This window comes from Tamandua tetradactyla, chromosome 15 (assembly GCF_023851605.1).
Source record: "Tamandua tetradactyla isolate mTamTet1 chromosome 15, mTamTet1.pri, whole genome shotgun sequence".
Lineage (NCBI taxonomy): Eukaryota > Metazoa > Chordata > Mammalia > Pilosa > Myrmecophagidae > Tamandua > Tamandua tetradactyla.
Genome location: NC_135341.1, coordinates 49,274,108 through 49,296,027, shown reverse-complemented (window position 1 = coordinate 49,296,027; position 21,920 = coordinate 49,274,108). Strand labels below are relative to the sequence as shown.

Below are 21,920 nucleotides of genomic sequence, written 5' to 3'. Positions count from 1 at the left end.
CCTATAATTTCAAATTTGGGAACTCTGCTACCTTTGCTTTGACTGGAATATTCTATCTTCTCAACTTCCACCCCCTGAAATTAACTTTGCAACGTCTGGCCCAACACTACCTCTTCCATGAAATGTCCTCCAATTCCACCAATTAAGTGGAAACCTGCTAACAGCTCCATATTCCAAAAGCTCCTCTTTAACTGCTTTGGTTTTGTGGACGTGGGAACTCAGAGCAGAGTTCAGCACAAGCCCTCAAGTGCCTGGCAGGACTTTGGTGAAGGTCATTCCCATAATGACTACTGCCCTGAAAGATGAGAAGTCTTGCAACTAGCCCTACGCATGTCGATGCTCTTTTTTTTTTTATCATTTACCGAGCGCATTCAGTTTTCAGCTCATATATTTCCCCAACGGCACTGTGTTGTTAACCTGAGAAAACTGGAGCTCAATAAGGTCACACGAAAGCCAAGACCCTTGAAACAACCACAAACAGCGTGGGCCTAATCTTATTTTAATAACCCAAGCCGCGCCAGAGGAAAAACCAACAAACTTTACGAAGCACCCGAGCAAAGCGCTTATCTGAGTTTCTCACCCAAAGTAAAGAACGGACGCTACAGACAGCGCCTCAACAGGGCATGCAGAAAGAACTTCCTCCTTGAAAAAAAAATGTCACGGGTAAGCTTCCGGTTCCACTCAGTCCCGTAGCCCGCGGCCTTTTATACTACTTGGCAGAGATCCAGATCCAAAGACTGCCCCACCCATGGTCTCCCTCCGGCTTCTCCACACCCTGTGGAACCGTTTTGCACGTGTCGAGGGGTGTGGCGGTTACGCGGTGATGTCACGCCAGAGGAAGGAGTAAGGCGAGTCTGGTACTGGATATCTTCAAGGCCTCCGGCCCTATTGCTAAGAAACGCGCTGGAGAGTCTGGAGGCGGGACTAACTTATAACTGACATCCAAATTCACCCACTGTCTTTCCGATTTCCTCTCAAACGAACCAACGAATGCGACGACGCAGACGGCAACGTGCCTCAGCCGCTAGAAGTGGTTCCTCCCCCTCTGCTCTCTGGTCGCCATGCTTGGTGTGGCTACCGCCCCTATGCTACTTTAGCTTCTTCTCTGGCTCTCTGATATCCTCGTTCAGTTTTTTTTTTTTTCATTTCTCCCCTTTCACTATCAATTTCCCTTCCAAGGCTTCACACTTGCTCACTGCGTTTACAGACACACTTGATGCGCCGGAAGCGGGGCCGAGGCAGGGCGTGCTCGGCGTCGTGACGTCAGCGCGCTGCGTGTCGGCAGGTGGAGCAAGAAGGGAAAGTTTGGCCCGTGCGTGGGGCTTCGGTGGAGGGCGGGACGGAGGGGCAGGGCCTAGCGAGTCTTTCGTAGCTGGAGCTGCTGAGGCCGAGGCCGAGGCCGGGACCTGGGCCGGGCGTAGGAGTGCCGGACGTGGAGAAGCGGGGGCTAGGTCTGCTGGAGTTCGAGACCCCACGGCTCTGCTGCGTGGTGACTCCTTGCACCACCGCCGTCCGACTCGTGGCTGTTCCTGAGGCGGTTGGTGGGGGCGCGGCAGTGGCGGTTGGGGGTGGGGAGAGGCGCGGCGAGACCAGAGAGGTCAGCTAGTTTGCGTGAGATCGAGAGCCGCAGCCGTCGTCATGTCCGAGGATTCGAGTTCCCTGCCCTGGTCCATCAACAGGGACGACTACGAACTGCAGGAGGTGATCGGTGAGAGCAGGCGCGGCTGAGGGGGAGGCGCTTCGCTAGGCGGCGGGTGACACGCGGGAACGTGGGGAGCTGCGGGAGCTCGGAGAGCGCAGCACTCACTGGAATTTGTGGGACGCTCGCGAGACCAGAGAGTTTATGTGAAGTGGCGGGTTTGTGGAGCACGGGGAGGAAGGTTTGAGGGGCGCGCGTGTGAGGAGGGGTGAGATGGAGTTGGAGGAATTCGAAAGATTTGTATAGTGACAGATGTTTGATCATCAGCGACAGATAACGTCTTTTAGAGAAAGAAAATTGCAGGTATGGGAAAGACCTTTTGAGATATGTGTGAAAAATGAGATGCTGAAATGGTAGTCACAGCTACCTATTTCTGGGATTGTCCAGAGGGTACTTCTTGGTTCATTTGTGCATCCTTGCGAGAACTCTTGAGTGCTCACGAAGTTCCAGACATTACTGGGTCGGAGCTAAGGATCCTCTCCAAATAGAGCTGCCGGTACCGCACTGAACAATGCAGTCACGAACTTCTGACCTGGAACTTACTTTTACTTAGAGAGGTAGGCATTAAATAAGTAGAAAAATGAAAAGAATTACAGCTATTGGCAAAGTGCTAGGAAGGAAAGAAACAATATTCTGATAGAGAATAACCCGGAGACCCAGTTAAGGTGATTTCAAGGAAGATTCTTTTTTGAGATGATGACATTTAGATTGAACCCTAACAGAGGAGGAGTAAGCCTTAAGAGCCCGTGCGAGATTTTTACCTACTGAGGCATGAGGAAGTACGAAGGCCCTGAAGAGGGAAAGAGCTTGATATGTTCTAGGACTTGAAAGAAGACTAGCAACGATAATGAAGTACAAGGGAGGGACCAGATCTTAGAGACCTTTTTACCCATGGTAAAGATTTTGGAAATTTTAAGTGACATTGGAGGGTTTCAAGCAAGGGCTTGGATCTGATCTGATCTGGCTGCTGTGTGAGGAGCGAATTTGAAGGGGATCCAGGAATACCAGTTGCCAGAGACCAAATCATGCACAAACATGGATTGTAATTCTCCTCAGAGAGGCACAGTGATTGGGGGAGGAAACTGGGGATAAGGGGAGTATTTATTGGACACTAACCCCTTGACCTTTGAAATCATTACGGGTCGCGTTTAACTAAACAAGTTCAGTGTAGCTGACTTAAACAGATACCTGCGTGTTGAAGGAAAGAAATTGTCTACTTTTCTAGATCGGCAACAACCTGCCCTCAAGTTAGTTTTATAGTAAAGACTGACAAAAAACTCCTTAGCAGCCTTGGAGGTGTGAGTATTTATTGCAGTGTGTCTGTGTTTTAGAGTAACTTTGTCAAAAAAAATTTTTTTTTTCATCTTACTTCCCAGTTGTTTTAAAACAAATCTGGGCTAAGTATTTTCTGAAGAGATCTTTTTCCTTCTCTTTCCTAAAGCCACTTCTAGGCCATTCTGGGCCTTGCTGTTTCCTGGGTCTCTCACATGTACTTGTTGTTTTTAAAGACAGCTAGGGTAGTTTCTGTATTGATTGATTGCTTCTGGGTCTTTCAGTCCGAGGCACATTGAAGAAAGGGATACATGGGAGATTTTGAAATGATGTCAGAAGAGTAAAGAAAGGCGCTCCCTATCATCATTTTAGAAAAATTTTCCTTTCCTTTCTAGTAGGTTGTACAACTTTCTAGATTGAAGAAGGTGGTTGCAGTTATTTTTAAAGCCTTTGCTGGTGATGTGGCACAGAATTTCAGTCCTGTGGGGTAGGGTTAGCCTTCATCAGTGGCCTGAGACATAGAGGTTTGACCATCTTATTTTTAATGTAATACAGTTTCATTGTGGTATTATTTAATACCATAAAATTCGCCCATTTTAAGTGTAAAATTCAGTGACTTTTAGTGAACTTACTGTGTTGTGTAACCATTACCATGATCCAGTTTTAGAATATTTCCATCACTCCAGTGAGATCCCTTGCGTCTATTTACATTTAATCATTGTTCCCATCCCAGCCCCAGGCAAGCACTAATCTACATTCTGTCTCCATAGATTTGCCTTTTCTGGACATTTCATGTAAATGAAATAATATAAAATATGGTATTTTGTGTGTTTAGCTTCTTTCACTTAGCATAATATTTTTTCATTTTTTTGAACTTTATTAAGGTATAATTTATGTACTATAAATCCACCTGCATTAAGTGTACAATTCAGTAATTCTTAGTAAATTCAGTCATCACCACAATCCAATTTTAGAATATTTCCATCATTCCAAAAGGATGTCTCATGTCTCTTTGTAGTCACTCCCTGTTCCCATTGCCAGCCAACCACTGTACTAATTACAAAATACTAATCTACTTTCTGTTTCTATAGATTTGCCTTTTCTGGATATTGCACATAAATGGAATCATATGTAGACCTTTGTGTCTAGCTTAAGGTTCATTCATGTTGTAGTTTTTTTCTGTGTGTTTTTCGTTCTTATTGCCTGTGTGGTTGATGTGTGTTTTTCCTTCTTACTGCTCATGTGGTTGATGAACATTGGATTGTTTCTGCTTTTTGGCATATTAGGAATATGTAAGAGCATTCACATATGAATTTTTGTGTAAATATATGCTTCATTTTTCTTGGGGGTGTAACCAGGGGTGGAGTTGATCGGCTATAAATTTATCTTTAACATTTTAAGAAACTGCCGAAATGTTTTTCAAAGTGACTAAACTATCTTACGCTCCCACTAGCTGTGTATGAGAGTTCCTATTTCTCCATATCCTGGCCGATGTTGCTTTTCTCTTTGTTGATTATAGTCATCTTAGTGGGTGTGAACTGGTATCTTGTTAAGGTTTTGTTTTGTTTTTAATTAGAGAAGTGGTGGGTTTACTAAACAGTAATGCACAAAATACAGGATTCCCATATTCCTGTCGCTGATGTGGAATATTTGTTAAATTGATGATAGTACATTTCTACAGTTGTACTATTTTTTTCTTTTTTAATATTTTTATTGTAAAAACTTAACCTACAAACTTTTATTCTTGACATAAAAACATTCCATACATGGTGTAAAATCAGTGGCTCACAATATCACATAGTTGTATATTCATCGTTCTGATCATTTTTTGAATATTTACATCACTCTAGCAAAAGAAATAAAAAGAAAAAACTCATACATACCATACCCCTCACCCCTCTTCTCATTGACCACTAGTGTTTCCATCTACCCAATTTATTTTACCCTTTATCCCCCCCATTATTTATTTATTTATTTTTATCCCTATTTTTTACTCATCTGTCCATATCCTGGATATAGGGAGCATCAGACACAAGGTTCTCACAATCACACAATCACATTGTAAACACTATATCATTGTACAGTTGTCTTCAAGAATCTAGGTTGATGGAACACAGCTCAACAGTTTCAGGTACTTCCCTCCAGCCACTTCAATACACCATAAACTAAAAAGGGATATCTATATAGTGCATAATAATAACCTCCAGGATAACCTCTCGACTCTGTTCGAAATTTCTCAGCCACAGAAACTTTGTGTCATTTCTCTCTTCCCCGCTTTGGTCAAGAAGGCTTTCTCGATCTCCGAATCTGTGGGATCTTTCTGTTCCACATTGCCAGGGAGATTTATACCCCTGGGAGCCATATCCCATGTAGAGGGGAAAGGCAGTGAGTTCACATGCTGAGTTGGCTTAGAGAGGCCATGTCTGAGCAACAGAAGAGGTTATCTGGGGGTGACCCTTAGACCTAATTTTTAGTTGGCTTAGCCTGTCCTTTGCAGGAATGAGTTTCATAGGGGCAAACCCCAAGATTGAGGGCTCGGCCTGTTGATTTGGTTGTCCCCACTGCTTGCAAGAATATCAGGAATTCTCCAAATGGGGAACTTGAATTTTCCCCCTTTATTCCCATTACCCCAGGGGGACTTTGCAAATACTTCTTTATTCACTGTTCACATTGCTCTGGGATTTACTGAGGCATCACACTAACCTGGACAACCCTACAAAATCTCATGGATGTTCAGTTTAACTGTCCGCATCAGTTAAATTAGGAAATGCACTAGTTAAAATATAAATTTTGTACCAAATAAGCATTTCTTGCTTTAGTCTCACACAGGTTGAACTTTTAAGATCTCTTTTCAATGCCTTGCAATATTGATATTCGTTTGTCTTCCCTAACGCAAAAACATTTTTTAATTTGTACATTTAGTCACTATCATTGTACACTCTAAGCTTTCCTAGATTATACCATCTCAATCTTTATGGTCTGTCTTTCCTTCTGTTTTCATATGTGCCCCCAGCCCTCCTCCCTCTACAGTTCTCACATTCAACTTCATTCAGTGTACTTACGTTATTGTGCTACAGTCTCTATGGTTCTACTATTAATGGAGTCCATGGTACAACTTTCGCTTCCTTATTTTTGTAGTGTAGTTCCATGGATATATATATATTGTAAATTTTTATTCAGTTACTACATATACAATCTAACATTTTCCGTTTTAATCACATTCAGATATATATTTCAATGCTATTAATTACATTTGCAGTGTTTTGCTGCCATTGCCACCATCTAAAATATTTATATCATTACAGGTAGGAACTTTGTACATTTTAAGCCTTGACTTCCCATTCCCTATCCCAACCCCACTCCCTGGTAACCTGTATTCTAGATCGTGACTCTAGGAGTTTGCTTATTCTAATAATTTCAAATCATTAAGATCATACAGCTTTTGTCCTTTTATGTCTGGCTTATTTTGCTCAATATAATGTCTTTAAGGTTCATCCATGTCCACGTCTCATTTATTTGTACTTCATTCCTTTTTTATGGCTGAATAATAGTCCACTGTGTGTATATACTATATTTTGTTTATCCATTCATTGGTTGATGGACGTTTGGGTTGCTTCCGTCTTTTGGCAATTGTGAATAATGCCGTTGTGAATATTGGTGTGCAAGGATCTGTTTGAGTTCCTGCTTTCAGTTCTTTTGGTATAAATACCTAGAAGTGGGGTTGCTGAATCATATCGTAATTCTGTACTTAACATTCTGAGGAACTGCCAAAATGTCTTCCATATTGTTTGTGCCATTTTACATTCTCATAAGCAATTAGGTAAGAAAATGATGTGTTTCTCCATATCCTCCAAAACCTGATATATTTCTTACCCATTCTAGTGAGAGTGAAATGGTATCTCATTGTGGTTTTGATTTTCATTTTCCTAATAGCTAATGATGTTGGACATCTTTTCATGTGATTTTTGGCCATTCGTATATCTTTAGAGAAATGTCTGTTCAAGTATTTTGCCCATTTTTAAATTGGATTATTTATTTTTTGTTGTTGAGTTGAAGGATTTTTTATATATTCTAGATATTAAACTGTTGTCAGATAGGTGGTTTCCAAATATTTTATCCTATTGTGTAGATTGTTATTTTACTTTTATGATAAAATTATTTGAGGCAAACACGTTTTAAATTTTGAGGAGGTCCCATTTATCTGTTTTTCCTTAGTTGCTTGTGCTTTGGGTGTAAAGTCTAAGAAACTATTTTAACACAAAATCCTGAAGATGCTTTTCTATATTTTCTTCTGTGGGTTTTCTAGTTTTGGCTCTTCTATTTAGGTCTTTGCTCCATTTTGAGTTGTTTTTGATATGGTGTGAGGTAGGGATCCACCTTCTTTCTTTTGCAAATAAATATACAGTTTTCCAAGCACCATTTGTTGAAGGGACTACTCTTTCCCAACTGAGTGATTTTTGTCCCCTTGTCAAAAATCACTTGGCCATAAATGTGAGGGTTGATTTCTGGGCTCTGGATTTGATTCCATTGGTCTGTGTGACTGTCATTGTACCAGTACCATGCTGTTTTGATTGCTGTAATAAGTTTTAAGATCGGGAAGTGTGTCTTCCAACTTTCTTCTTCTTTTTCAAGAAGGCTTTCACTATTCAGGCCCCTTACCTTTCTGTACATATTTGATTGCGTTTCCATTTCTGCAAAGAAGGCTGGTGGAGTTTTTATTAGGATTGTGTTAAATGAGTAAATTGCTTTTGGTAGAATTGATATTTTAACAAATTTAGTCTTTCAATCCATGAACATGTAATATCCTTCCATTTTTATAGGTTGTCTTTGATTTCTTTTAGCAATGTTTTTGAGTTTTCTGTGTATACATCCTTTAAACCTTGGTTAGATTTATTCCTAGATATTTGATTCTTTTAGTTGCTTTTATAAATGGACTTTTCTTTTTTATTTCTTCTTCCAGTTATTCATTACTAGCATGTAGAAACACTACCGATTTTGGGATGTTGATCTTGTACTATACCTGTTAGGTGTAGAACCCATTAGATTCAGTGTCAGCTTGGCCAAGTGATTGGTGCTGGGTTCTGTTGCTCTGGACTTGAACCATTAGCATGGGAGGGAAAAGGAGGGAAGGAGGAGAGTAGGAGTGTAAGGGAGGGGGGACAATAGGAGAAGCAGCCCGGCCAGGACCCACACTGTCCACACCAGGCTTTTTTTTTTTTTTTTTTTTTTTAATATATGTGGATTAAATTAGTTAATATTGCAGGTAAATGATTTAACTTGACACATAGTAGTCAATAAAAAGTGTTACCTTTAATCTGAAGAAGCAATTTACCTACTAGTTAAGAGCATGGTGTTCACTGTAGTTCTGGTTTCTAGGCTTTACACTGTCTTTTGATAATTGAATGTCCTAAATCTTATCTTTACTCATTTGTTAGATAGGATAATAATCATGGGATTATTTTGAGGATTAGATGAAAAAAGAAATGCAAGTAAAGAAAGTGGTTAGCATAGTACTTGGTATACAGAGTTAAGTGCTCAATAAGTGTTAATGTTTATGATGATAATAATGAGGTAATACCCATGAAGACTGGGCTACTTTTGTATTTTTTTGTTCCAAGCAGGCAGGTTTTTTTTTTCTTGAAAATATATTCCATTACTTGATTGATTAATCCATTCAACTGATATTTATTGTGTTCCTATTATGTGACAGACACCATTCTAGATGCTGGAGAAGCAGCAGTGAAGCAAACAGACAAAAATCCCTGCCTTCATGAAGTTCATACTCTAATGATAATGAAGGAGAAAAATAAATCAAAGCAAGGGATTAGAGACTGCCAGGGATGGAGATGGGGAGTATACTTTTACATAGGTCAGGTAAAGCCTCACTGAGAAAGTGACATTTGAAGAAAGAGTTGAAGGAGGTGAAGAAGTGAATGATGTGGTTAACTGCAAGAAATTTATTCTAAGGGAATAGCAAGAGCATAAAAGTAAAATCATACTGATGTGCTTAAGGAATGGTAGAAGGTGAAGGTGACTAGAGCAGAGTGAGACAAAAAGGGAATAATAGTTGAAAAAGTCAGAAAAGTGATGTGGTTCAAGGGATGTATGGTTTACATCATGTGAAGCCTTGTAAATCATTGTAGGAACTTGGCTTTTTTTGGGGGGTAAGATTGAAAATCACTGTAGAATTTTGAGCAGAGGAGTAATATGATCTGATTTATATATTTTTAAATATACCCTTTTAAGGGTAATTTGAACTACTATGTGGAGAATAATTTTGTAAGTATGCATGGGTAGAAGGAGAGGGTAGTGGAGATGGTGAGAAGTGGTCAAATTCTGGATATAACACATTTTGAAATTAGAGAATGTGCTGTTGAGTTACATGTAAAAGAAAGGAGAGACAGGGTTCAAGATTTTTAGCTGGATCGTCTGGAAGAATTTACCATCATCGAGATGAAAGAGATCACCAGTAAAAATAGGAGTGGATGATTCATTGCAAAACCATCAGGATGCTTCAGTAATTACTCGAAGCATGTGGAAATGTGTCTTATCTTTGTATGGAGAGAATAGCATGATTTTTTTGATGATGATTTTTCTTACAGCTGTTTCTCCAATTCTAGGAACCTTAATTTTCAACATGACTCTGACAAAAGGCCTTATTTAGAAAACAATTTGTATTTTTTATGGTTCTGATGACATTGCCATTAATCTTGCTGAATGAACAGTCTGGGCTCTTCTCTTTAGTGAATACAAAACTGCTAAAAAAGTAATTTCAAATAGTGTCTTTAGAACATGTACCTGTTATGGTGATGGCTGGCCAAAATTTAGATGAAAATAAGGGTTTGGTTCATTTGATTAATTTATTTCTTTGTAGGAGGAATAGTATCTATTTTTGTGTTCTTTTTTTTTTTTAAGTTTATGGTTCTAAGAAAGTGGAAAGAGGCTGAAATTTTACTTAGTCTCTTTCTTGCCTTTGGGCAGCTCCTTTCTTATCCAAAGAGGTAAAAATTTGCCAAGTTTGACAGAAATTTCAGAAGAAGGCTCATTCATATTTTTGTACATTAACCCATAAAATGTATATTACACACGTTTAATAATGATGTGTAATATACATTTAAATTTCAGTTAAAAATTTAATTAGGAGAGAACAGAAGAGTAGAAGCAGTAGGGATATATAGGTAGTGTGGTACATTGAAAATGCATAATAGTGTAAAATAGAGAAAAGTCTCAATTAGGATGTGTTCTAGTTTGCTAGCTGCCGGAATGCAACACACCAGAGACGGATTGGCTTTTAATAAAAGGGGATTTATTTTGTTGGTTCTTCAGAGGAAAGGCAGCTAACTTTCCACTGAGGCTTCCTTACGTGGAAGGCACAAGATGGTCTCTGCTGGTCTTCTTTCCAGGCCCCTGGGTTCCAACAACTTTCCCCTGGGTGACTTCTTTCTGCATCTCCAAAGGCCTGGGCTGAGCTGCAAGTGCTGAGATGCGGAATGTCTGAGCTGCTAGGCTGTGCTACATTGCGCTCTCTCATTTAAGCACCAGCCAATTAAGTGAAATGTCACTCATTGCAGCAGACACGCCTCCTAGCTGACTGCAGATGTAATTGTCAACAGATGAGGTTCACATACCGTTGGCTTCTGTCCGCAGCAACAAGACTAGGTATGCTCACCTGTCCAAGTTGATAACTGAATCTAACTAACACAGGATGTTTGTTGGAAAATGTTTTAAATTTTCTGTTATTCTTAATCTCAGACCAACCACCCTTGCTTAGTAGAGAAATCTGGGGAAGTAGCTTTCACACTTTTCCTAGAAGTCCCTTTTACGCATGTCTCCATATTTATACTGAGTAAAAGTTTTACCAAAAAACCCACCTTTTTTGTGTGATGCATGCTGATGTTTTATACTCCATGCTATTTACTTTTAATGAAAATGATTGAAACCCAGTGTTCTAGTTTGCTAGCTGCCAGAATGCGATATACCAGAAATGGAATGGCTTTTAAAAGAGGAATTTAGTAAGTTGCTAGTTTACAGTTCTAAGGCCGAGAAAATGTCCCACTTAAAACAAGTGTATAGAAATGTCCAATCTAAGGCATCCAGGGAACAATACCTTGGTTTAAGAAGGCTGATGAAGTTGACGGTTTCTCTCTCAAGCAGAAGGGCACATAGCGAACACAGTCAGAGTTTCTCTCTTATCTGGAAAGGCACATGGTGAATATAGGGTTCCTTCCTCATCTGGAAGGGCACGTGGTGAACACAGCATCATCTACTAGCTTCTTCTCTTGGCTTTCTGTTTCATGAAGCTCCCCAGAAGACATTTTCCTTCTTCGTCTCCAAAGGTTGCTGGCTGGTGGACTCTGCTTCTTGTGGCTGTCATTCTGCTCTGCTCTCTCTGAATCGCTCTCATTCTCCAAAATGTTTCCTCTATTATAGGACTTCAGAAACTAATCAAGACCCACCCAAATGGGTGGAGACACGCCTCCAGCTAATACAGTTCAACAACCACTCTTAATTAAGTCACATCTCCAGGGAGATGATCTGATTACAGTTACATGCAATACTGAATAGGGGTTAGAAGAAACAGCTGCCTTTACAAAATGGGATTAAGATTAAAACATGGCTTTTCTAGGGTACATACATCATTTCAAACCAGCACACCCAGTAAATAGACTTGTAATTTGAAAAATACTGCATTAAAGAACCTCTTTTAAAGAAGAGATGCAATATTTTTTCATTTCTATCTCTTCTCCTTACACATTATGAGATGCTTGCAGAGTATTGGAGGATAGTTTTCTGTGCCTTGAGAATACCTCTCCTTTCAGCCAGACAGTTATGTCATTTGCATGATTAGCTCTCTTCTCCTCTGCTGTTCTGTCATCTCCGAGTGGGGCAGTGGCCACTCTGAAGGCATGAGGGGAGTTGTTGACTTTTCAGTGCTGGATGAATTAGGAGAGGAAGGGATGCTATGGGATGCATAACTGTTTTGCTTAACTGTTCCAGACTCATGGCAGAATAAAGAGTTCAGCCAAGAAGCAGACAGACTGCAAGCTAAAAAATCTTAGCCTTTTAGGTAATTTTTATCAAGCAGTTTGTGAGCATTCTTGTCAAAATAGTTCAGGTACACTTTTGGATGATGCGTTGAGGTAAATGTGTTCTTAAGTGTTAGATTTTCTTTGAATTTTGCATTATGTGGGTTTTGTGCAGTTGTTACTTTTCTTAATAGTAATTTGGGTTTATTTATGTGTGTATGGTTGTATGTGTGTGGCGTTAGGGATCTTCAGATTTAAAGGTAACAAACACATTCTGCTCAGTTATATAGTTATATATGTAAATGGTGTGTTAGTATTCAAAATTTGGGGGGGGGGGGGGGTTGGGCCGGAAGTGCACTGCTGGGAATCAAACCCGGTCTCCTTCCTGCATGGCAGGTGAGGAAATTCTGCCACTGAACTACCATTGCACCCCCAGTATTCAAAATTTGATGGCACACTGGTAGGGATTTTTTTAAGTAACAGCTTTATTAAGATATAATTCACACACCATAAAATCCCTTTTTTAAGCTTTACAATTCAGTATACTCACAGAATTGTGCCACCGTCATCACTGTCTAATTCCAGAACATTTTGATTACCCCAGGAAAAAATCCCATATCTATTAGCAGACATTCTCCAGTTTCTCCATATCCTGTCCAATGTTTGTTATTGTCTGTCTTTTTTATCATATCCTATCTAATCATACTTCTCTACAGTGACCTCTGAGGACAGAATACTATTTTTTTAATTTTGCCTTATGCTGACTACAAGATAATTCCTTTCCACTCCTTGTTAACTACTCTTAATGTTCCCTTTGAATCCCTTCCGAAAACTTAGATACATATCTCTCCTTTTATATTGTGTTTTGTGCTTTGCTTTTCACTTAGTAATTTAAGTTTTGAAGCCCAGATGATAAACTGTCATATATTTCTTTTAGAGTATGTGATTAGCTTGCTTAACAGGCTGATATAGGAGCTTATTAAAGTAAAAATGTCATTCCCTAAAGTGAGTGCTTTCTATGGGTGAGTGTGTAGCATTTCCCTCAGGATATTGAAAACATGTTGCATTTGATGTGAAGCATTCTGTTCAAAGCTGCTTTTTGTTTTTGTTTTTTGTTGAAGTTTATTTGGGCAGCAAATGATTTGTGAATGGGACATCATCAAACCAAAAGTGGTAAGGAGCTCTGAGGAGGGAATGTAAAGAAGACGCTTCCATTTTACATAGGGGGTGACTTACAAAATGGCGAGCAGATATGCATTGATTAATATGGCATGTTCATTCTAATAAGCTCTCTCTCCTGTATGGAAACTGGTTTATCACCAGATGGTCCTTATCTGCACTTCTGTGCAGTGCCTTCCATTGTTCCATTTTCTTCAAAGCTTCTTTCTTTTGATGTAATTAATGTGGCTGTACATACGGCATTTTCTCCCCTGTATTCTCCTTTACCAACATTTGATGAAATCACTTTATTTGGGAAGAGGATGAGAAAATGAAGAGGAAGGGGCAAAGAATTTAATAATTGCACATTTTTCCTTTTTAGTGTTTACAATTCATCTCTAGCCAAGGCTAACTATTACAGAAGAACATTTAGCTTATTGTCATAACAACAAATTAAAATGTTTGAAAAACTACTATTTTCATTAATTATATGGAGAATTCGGGGAGAAAATTTGCCCATGTATTTTGTTTTAAGAAAACAATCACTTAGAATCACCAACAGTGGATGTCTTTTAACCATAGGCATATTTATATAAAGTATCCATAGAATCATTGCAGAGCCTATATTTGTGCAGTAAGTTTCATAAACCAATTTCAAATTAAGGCAACAAGGAAAAAATGCATATTCAGATAACAAAGTTCTTAAATTCTAAATATTAAACACTAACTTAGATACCATTTGATCAGGTATCAAAACTGTGAATGTTCTCAAGATAATGAGAGTTCTGCATTGCTGTAGTAATGACCTATGTTACTAAATATTTTCCTTATTTCAGGAAAATATGAACATACAAATATTTTTGTTTTATTTATTTATTTAAATACAAATATTTTTACAATTAACATGAAAATTTTAACCACTAAAAAAAAATCTGTTAGCTCATTCATAGGCATATTAAAAAAAAAATCTAAGTAATCATTGTAAAGCCTGTTTCTACAATGTCTCATAATCCAATTTAAAATTAAAGGAAGAAAAAAATCTATAAATACTGATACGAGTTACTTGAATTCTAAATATTAAACAGTATCTTAAATATCATTTGATTAACTATCAAAACTGTATGTGTTCTCAGAATATCAGGTAAAAAGTTAATGCATATGTAGATGAAATGGACAAGTTCCTAGAAAGGCATAAACAACCAACTTTGACTCAAGAAGAAATAGATGACCTCAACAAACCAATCACAAGTAAAGAAATTGAATCAGTCATTCAAAAGCTTCCCAAAAAGAAAAGTCCAGGACCAGACGGCTTCACATGTGAATTCTACCAAACATTCCAGAAAGAATTAGTACCAACTCTGCTCAAACTCTTCAAAAAAACCAAAGTGGAGGGAAAGCTACCTAATTCATTCTATGAAGCCAACATCACCCTCATACCAAAACCAGGCAAAGATATTACAAAAAAAGAAAATTACAGACCAGTCTCTCTAATGAATATAGATGCAAAAATCACCAACAAAATTCTAGCAAATCGAATCCAGCAACACATTAAAAGAATTATACATCATGACCAAGTAGGATTCATCCCAGGATGAATGCAAGGATGGTTCAACATAAGAAAATCAATTAATGTAATACACCATATCAACAACTCAAAGCAGAAAAATCACATGATCATCTCAATTGATGCAGAGAAGGCATTTGACAAGATTCAGCATCCTTTCTTGTTGAAAACACTTCAAAGGATAGGAATACAAGGGAACTTCCTTAAAATGATAAAGGGAATATATGAAAAACCCACAGCTAATATCATCCTCAATGGGGAAAAGACAAGGAACAAGACAAGGATGTCCACTATCACCACTATTATTCAACATTGTGTTGGAGGTTCTAGCCAGAGCAATTAGACAAGAAAAAGAAATACAAGGCATCAAAATTGGAAAGGAAGAAGTAAAACTATCACTGTTTGCAGACGATATGATACTATACGTCAAAAACCTGGAAAGATCCACAACAAAACTACTAGAGCTAATAAATGAGTACAGCAAAGTAGCAGGTTACAAGATCAACATTCAAAAATCTGTAGCATTTCTATACACTAGCAATGAACAAGCTGAGGGGGAAATCAAGAAACGAATTCCATTTACAATTGCAACTAAAAGAATAAAGTACTTAGGAATAAATTTAACTAAAGAGACAAAAGACCTATACAAAGAAAACTATAAGAAACTGTTAAAAGAAATCACAGAAGACCTAAATAGATGGAAGGGCATACCGTGTTCATGGACTAGAAGACTAAATATAATTAAGATGTCAATCCTACCTAAATTGATTTACAGATTCAATGCAATACCAATCAAAATACCAACAACTTATTTTTTGGAAATAGAAAAACCAATAAGCAAATTTATTTGGAAGGGCAGGGTGCCCCGAATTGCTAAAAGTATCTTGAGGGAAAAAAACGAAGCTGGAGGTCTCACGCTGCCAGACTTTAAGGCATATTATGAAGCCACAGTGGTCAAAACAGCATGGTATTGGCATAAAGACAGATATATCGACCAATGGAATCAAATAGAGTGCCCAGATATAGACCCTCTCATCTATGGACATTTGATCTTTGATAAGGCAGTCAAGCCAATTCACCTGGGACAGAACAGTCTCTTCAATAAATAGTGCCTAGAGAACTGGATATCCATATGCAAAAGAATGAAAGAGAACCCGTATCTCACACCCTATACAAAAGTTAACTCAAAATGGATCAAAGATCTAAACATTAGGTCTAAGACCATAAAACAGTTAGAGGAAAATGTAGGGAGATATCTTATGAAACTTACAATTGGAGGTGGTTTTATGGACCTTAAACCTAAAGCAAGAGCACTGAAGAAAGAAAAAAATAAATGGGAGCTCCTCAAAATTAAACACTTTTGTGCATCAAAGAACTTCATCAAGAAAGTAGAAAGACAGCCTACACAATGGGAGACAATATTTGGAAACGACATATGAGATAAAGGTCTAGTATCCAGAATTTATAATGAGATTGTTCAACTCAACAACAAAAAGACAGCCAACCCAATTACAAAATGGGAAAAAGACTTGAACAGACACCTATAAGAAGAGGAAATACAAATGGCCAAAAGGCACATGAAGAGATGCTCAATGTCCCTGGCCATTAGAGAAATGCAAATCAAAACCACAATGAGATATCATCTCACACCCACCAGAATGGCCATTATCAACAAAACAGAAAATGACAAGTGCTGGAGAGGATGCGGAGAAAGGAGCACACTTATCCACTATTGGTGGGAATGTCAAATGGTGCAACCACTGTGGAAGGCAGTTTGGCGGTTCCTCAAAAAACTGAATATAGAATTACCATACGACCCAGCAATACCATTGTTAGGTATCTACTCAAAGGACTTAAGGGCAAAGACACAAACGGACATTTGCACACCAATGTTTATAGCAGCGTTATTTACAATTGCAAAGAGATGGAAACAGCCAAAATGTCCATCAACAGAAGAGTGGCTAAACAAACTGTGGTGTATACATACGATGGAATATTATGCAGCTTTAAGACAGCCTAAACTTATGAAGCATGTAATAACATGGATGGACCTAGAGAACATTATGCTGAGTGAGTCCAGCCAAAAACTAAAAGACAAATACTGTATGGTCCCACTGATGTGAACCGTCATTTGAGAATAAACTTGAACTATGTCATTGGTAACAGAGACCAGCAGGAGTTAGAAACAGGGTAGATAATGGGTAATTGGAGCTGAAGGGATACAGACTGTGGAACAGGACTAGATACAAAAACTCAAAAATGGACAGTACAATAATACGTAATTGTAAAGGAATTATGTTAAAACACTGAATGAAGCTGCATCTGAGCTATAGGTTTTTTTTTTCTTTTTACTATTATTATTACTTTTATTTTTTTTCTCTATATTAAATTCTATATCTTTTTTGGTTATGTTGCTAGTTCTTCTAAACCGATGCAAATGTACTAAGAAACGATGATCATGCATCTATGTGATGATGTTAAGAATTACTGATTGCATATGTAGAATGGTATGATTTCTAAATGTTGGGTTAATTTCTTTTTTTCCGTTAATTAATAAAAAAATAAAATAAAAAAATACTCAAAAAAAAAACCAAAAACTCAAAAATGGACATCACAATACTACCTAATTGTAATGTAATTATGTTAAAACACTGAATGAAGCTGCATCTGAGCTATAATATTTTGTTTGTTTGTTTGTTTTTTATATATATTTTTTGTATTTTTTATTTTTATTTTTTCTCTGTATTATCATTTTATTTCTTTTTCTGTTGTCTTGCTGTTTCTTTTTCTAAATCGATGCAAATGTACTAAGAAATGATGATCATACATCTATGTGATGATATTAAGAATTACTGATTGCATATGTAGAATGGAATGATTTCTAAATGTTGTGTTAGTTAATTTTTTTAATTAATTAAAAAAATTTTTTTAAAGTTAATACAAATATAAACTTTGCTCTAGTAGTGAGTTATATCACTAAATAATTTCAAATTTTTGATTTAAGGAATTTTTTTTTATATTGCTATAACTGTCTATATATTTTTTAACCATTTTTTAGTTGTAAAATACAATATATATACATACACAAAGAAAGAAAAAAGGCAGTATTTTTCAAAGCACACTTCAACAAGCAACTACAGAACAGTTCCCAGAGTTTGTCATTGGCTACCATGCCCTGAATTCCTTCTGGCTACTCTGAAACACTGATGGCTTTATCAGAGTCATAATGAAATCATACAGTATCTTGTCTTTTTGTGTCTGACTTATTTCACTCACCATTATGTCCTCAAGATTCATCCACTTGTCATATGTTTTGGGACATCATTTTGTCTAAATGCTGCATAATATTCCATAGTATGTATATACCACATTTTGTTTATCCACTCGTCTGTTGATGGGCACCTAGATTGTTTCCATCTCTTTGCAGTTGTGATTAGTGCCGCTGTGAATCTCAGTATACAAATGTCGTGTCACTTCCCTCAGCTCTTCTTGGTATATACCAAGTATTGGTATTCCCAGGTTATAAGGCAACTCAGCATCGAGTTTTCTGAGGAATTGCCACACTGATTTTCACAGCGGCGGAACCATTTTACATTCCCACCGACAGTGAATAAGTGTTCCAATTTCTCTGCATCCTCTCCAACATTTATAGTTTCCTGTTTGTTTAATAGCAGCCATTCTTATAGGTGTGAGGTGATATCTCATTATTGCCTTAATTTACATTTCCCATATAGCTAATGAAGATGAGCAACTCTTCATTTGCTGTTTAGCCATCTGTATTTGCTCTTCAGAAAAGTGCCTATTCATTCCTTCTGCCCATTTTATAATTGAGTTGCTTGTTCTTTTGTTGGTAAACTGTATAATTTCTTTATGTACACAGGGTATCAAGCCTTTATCCAATATGTGTTTTTTTTTAATTTTTTAAATTAATTTTTAAATAAAAAAAAATTACAGGAAAGAAACACAAACATTCTTAATATACGATCATTCCATTCTACGTATATAATCAGTAATTCACAATATCATCACATAGTTTCGTATTCATCATCATGATCATTTCTTAGAACATTTGCATTCATTCAGAAAAAGAAATAAAAAGACAACAGAAAAAACGAAAGCAGAAAAAAAATTTATATATACCATACTCCTTACCCCTCCCTTTCATTGATCACTAGCATTTCAATCTAAATTTATTTTAACATTTGTTCCCCCTGTTACTTATTTTTATTCCATATGTTCTACTCCTCTGTTGACAAGGTAGTTAAAAGGAGCGTCAGACACAAGGTTTTCACAATCACACAGTCACATTGTCAATGTTATCTCGTTATACGATCATCATCAAGAAACATGGCTACTGAAACACAGCTCTACATTTTCAGCTCTACATTTACGTTCTCCAGTCTCTCCATTACCTCTTGGATAACAAGGTGATATCTACTTAATGCATAAGAATAACCTCCAGGATAACCTCTCGACTCTGTTTGGAATCTCTCAGCCATTGACTCTTTTTCTCATTTCAGTCTTCCCCCTTTTGGTTGAGAGGGTTTTCTCAATCCCTTGATGCTGGGTCTCAGCTCATTCCAGGGTTTTTCTCAATCCCTTGATGCTGAGTCTCAGCTCATTCTAGGATTTCTGTCCCACGTTACCAGGAAGGTCCTCACCCCTGGGAGTCATGTCCCATGTAGACAGAGGGAGGGTGGTGAGTTTGCTTGTTGTGTTGGCTGGAGAGAGAGAGGCCACATCTGAGAAACAAAAGTTCTCTTGGGGATGACTCTTAGGTCTAATTTTAAGTAGTCTTGACCTATCCTTTGTGGGGCTAAGTTTCATATGAACAAACCCCAAGACTGGGGGTTCAGCCTATAGCTTTTGTTATCCACACTGCTTATGAGAATATCAAGAATTCAACTTGGGGAGGTTGAATTTTCCCTCGTTCTCACCATTCCGCAAAGGGGACTTTGCAAATACTTTTCCACTCACTGATCAAATCAGTCTGGGTTTCATTGGGGCATCACTCTGGACAAACCAACAAAATCTCATGTCCTACCCATGGTTCCATGTACTTATGTTGTTCAACCAACTATCTACATAAATTATATTAGGAGATGCACTAGTCAAAATATAAATTTTGTACCAAATAAACATTTTTTGCTTTAGTCTCACACATAAGTTGAAAATTTAAAGTATTAATTATCATCTATTTTCAGCACCCTGCAGTAATGACATTCCTTTATTCTTCCTCATGCAAAAACATTTTTTAAATTTGTACATTTAGTCACTATCATTATACACTCTAGGCATTCGTAGATTATACCATGTCAATCTTTATCATCTATCTTTCTTTCTGATTTCATTTATGCCCCCAGCCCTCTTCCCTCTATCATTCTCACATGTAGCTTCATTCAGTGTTTTAACATAATTGTATTACAGTTAGGTAATATTGTGCTGTCCATTTCTGAGTTTTCATATTCAGTCCTTTTGCACAATCTGTATCCCTTCAGCTCCAATTACCCAATATCTTACCCTATTTCTATCTCCTGATGGTCTCTGTTACCAACGAAATATTCCAAGTTTATTCGCTAATGTCAGTTCATATCAGTGAGACCATACAGTATTTGTCCTTTTGTTTTTGGCTAATCTCACTCAGCATAATGTCCTTAAGGTCCATTCATGTTGTTACATACTTCATAACTTTATTCTGTCTTACAGCTGCATAATATTCCATCTTATGTATATACCATAGTTTGTTTAGCCACATGTCCATTGATGACATTTTGGCTGTTTCCATCTCTTCGTAATTGTAAATAATGCTGCTATAAACATTGGTGTGCAAATGTCCGTTTGTGCCCTTGCCCTCATGTCCTTTGAGTAGAGACAGCATATATACGGGTCCTGTTTTTTAATCCATTCTGCCAGACTATGTCTTTTGATTGGAGAGTTTAATCCATTAACATTCAGTGTTATTACTGCACGGATAGTACTTTCTTCTACTATTTTGCCTTCTGGATTTTATATGTCATATCTTATTTTCCTTCTTTTTACTTTTACTCATAGTCTTCTTTTCTACACTCTTCTCCACACCTCTCTCTTCTGTCTTCGTATCTGTCTCTAGTGTTCCCTTTAGTATTTCTTGCAGAGCTGGTCTCTTGGTCACAAATTCTCTCAGTGGTTTTTTGTCTGAAAATGTTTTAATTTCTCCCTCATTTTTGAAGGGCAATTTTGCTGGATATAGAATTCTTGGTTTGTAGTTTTTCTCTTTTTAATAATTTAAATATATTATTCCACTGTCTTCTCGCCTCCGTGGTTTCTGCTGAGAAATCTATGCATAGTCTCATTGGGATTCCCTTGTATGTGATGAATTGCTTTTCTCTTGCTGCTTTCAAGATTCTCTCTCTTTGTCCCCTGACATCCTGATTAGTTAATGTCTTGGAGTACGTCTATTTGGATCTATTCTCTTTGGGGTACGCTGCACTTCTTGGATCTGTAATTTTAAATCTTTCATAAGAGTTGGGAAATTTTCAGTGATAGTTTCCTCCATTAGTTTTTGTCCTCCTTTTCCCTTCTCTTCTTCTGGGACACCCACAACACGTATATTTTTGTGCTTCATATTGTCCTTCCATTCCCTGAGTCCCTGCTCATATATTTCCATTTTTTCCCCTATATTTTCTTTTTCTTTTTGGATTTCAGATGTTCCATCCTCCAGTTCACTAATCCTGTGTTCTGCCTCCCAAAATCTACCACTGTAGGTTTCCATTGTTCTTTTCATCTCTTCTACCTTGCCTTTCATTCCCATAAATTCTGTGATTTGTTTTTTCAGACTTTCGATTTCTTCTTTTTGTTCATTCCTTGCGTTCTTTATATCCTCCCTGAGTTCATTGATTTGGTTTTTGATGAGGGTTTCCATTTCTGTTTGTATATTCTGAATTAATTGTTTCAGCCCATGTATCTCATTTGAATTGTTGATTTGTTCCTTTGACTGGGCCATATCTTTGATTTTCCTAGTGTAATTTGTTATTTTTTGCTGGTGTCTAGGCATTTAATTACCTTAATTAGTTTATTCTGGAGATTGCTTGCACTTCTTTTACCTAGGGTTTTCTTGCTGGATGAATTTGTTATGTATCTGTTCTTTGACATTCAGTTCACCTTTTTCTGGACCTCTAGCTTAGGTTTTGTTTAACAGAGGAGAATTTTTCAGTTCTTGTTT

The 21,920-nt window shown here is 37.5% G+C and overlaps 1 protein-coding gene across 4 annotated transcripts in view; it reads left to right on the top strand.

Annotated features, from left to right (window-relative positions):
- Positions 1-1,302: 1,302 nt before the first annotated feature.
- The window catches only part of OXSR1 (oxidative stress responsive kinase 1), a 165,778-nt gene continuing 145,160 nt past the window's right edge, over positions 1,303-21,920 (top strand). Inside the window, exon 1 of one of the 4 annotated variants that reach the window (XM_077129787.1) lies at positions 1,303-1,708. In XM_077129787.1, coding sequence (XP_076985902.1) covers positions 1,639-1,708 — 70 coding nt within the window. In that variant the 5' untranslated portion in view covers positions 1,303-1,638. The other 3 variants (XM_077129789.1, XM_077129790.1, XM_077129788.1) reach the window with 3 other exon arrangements.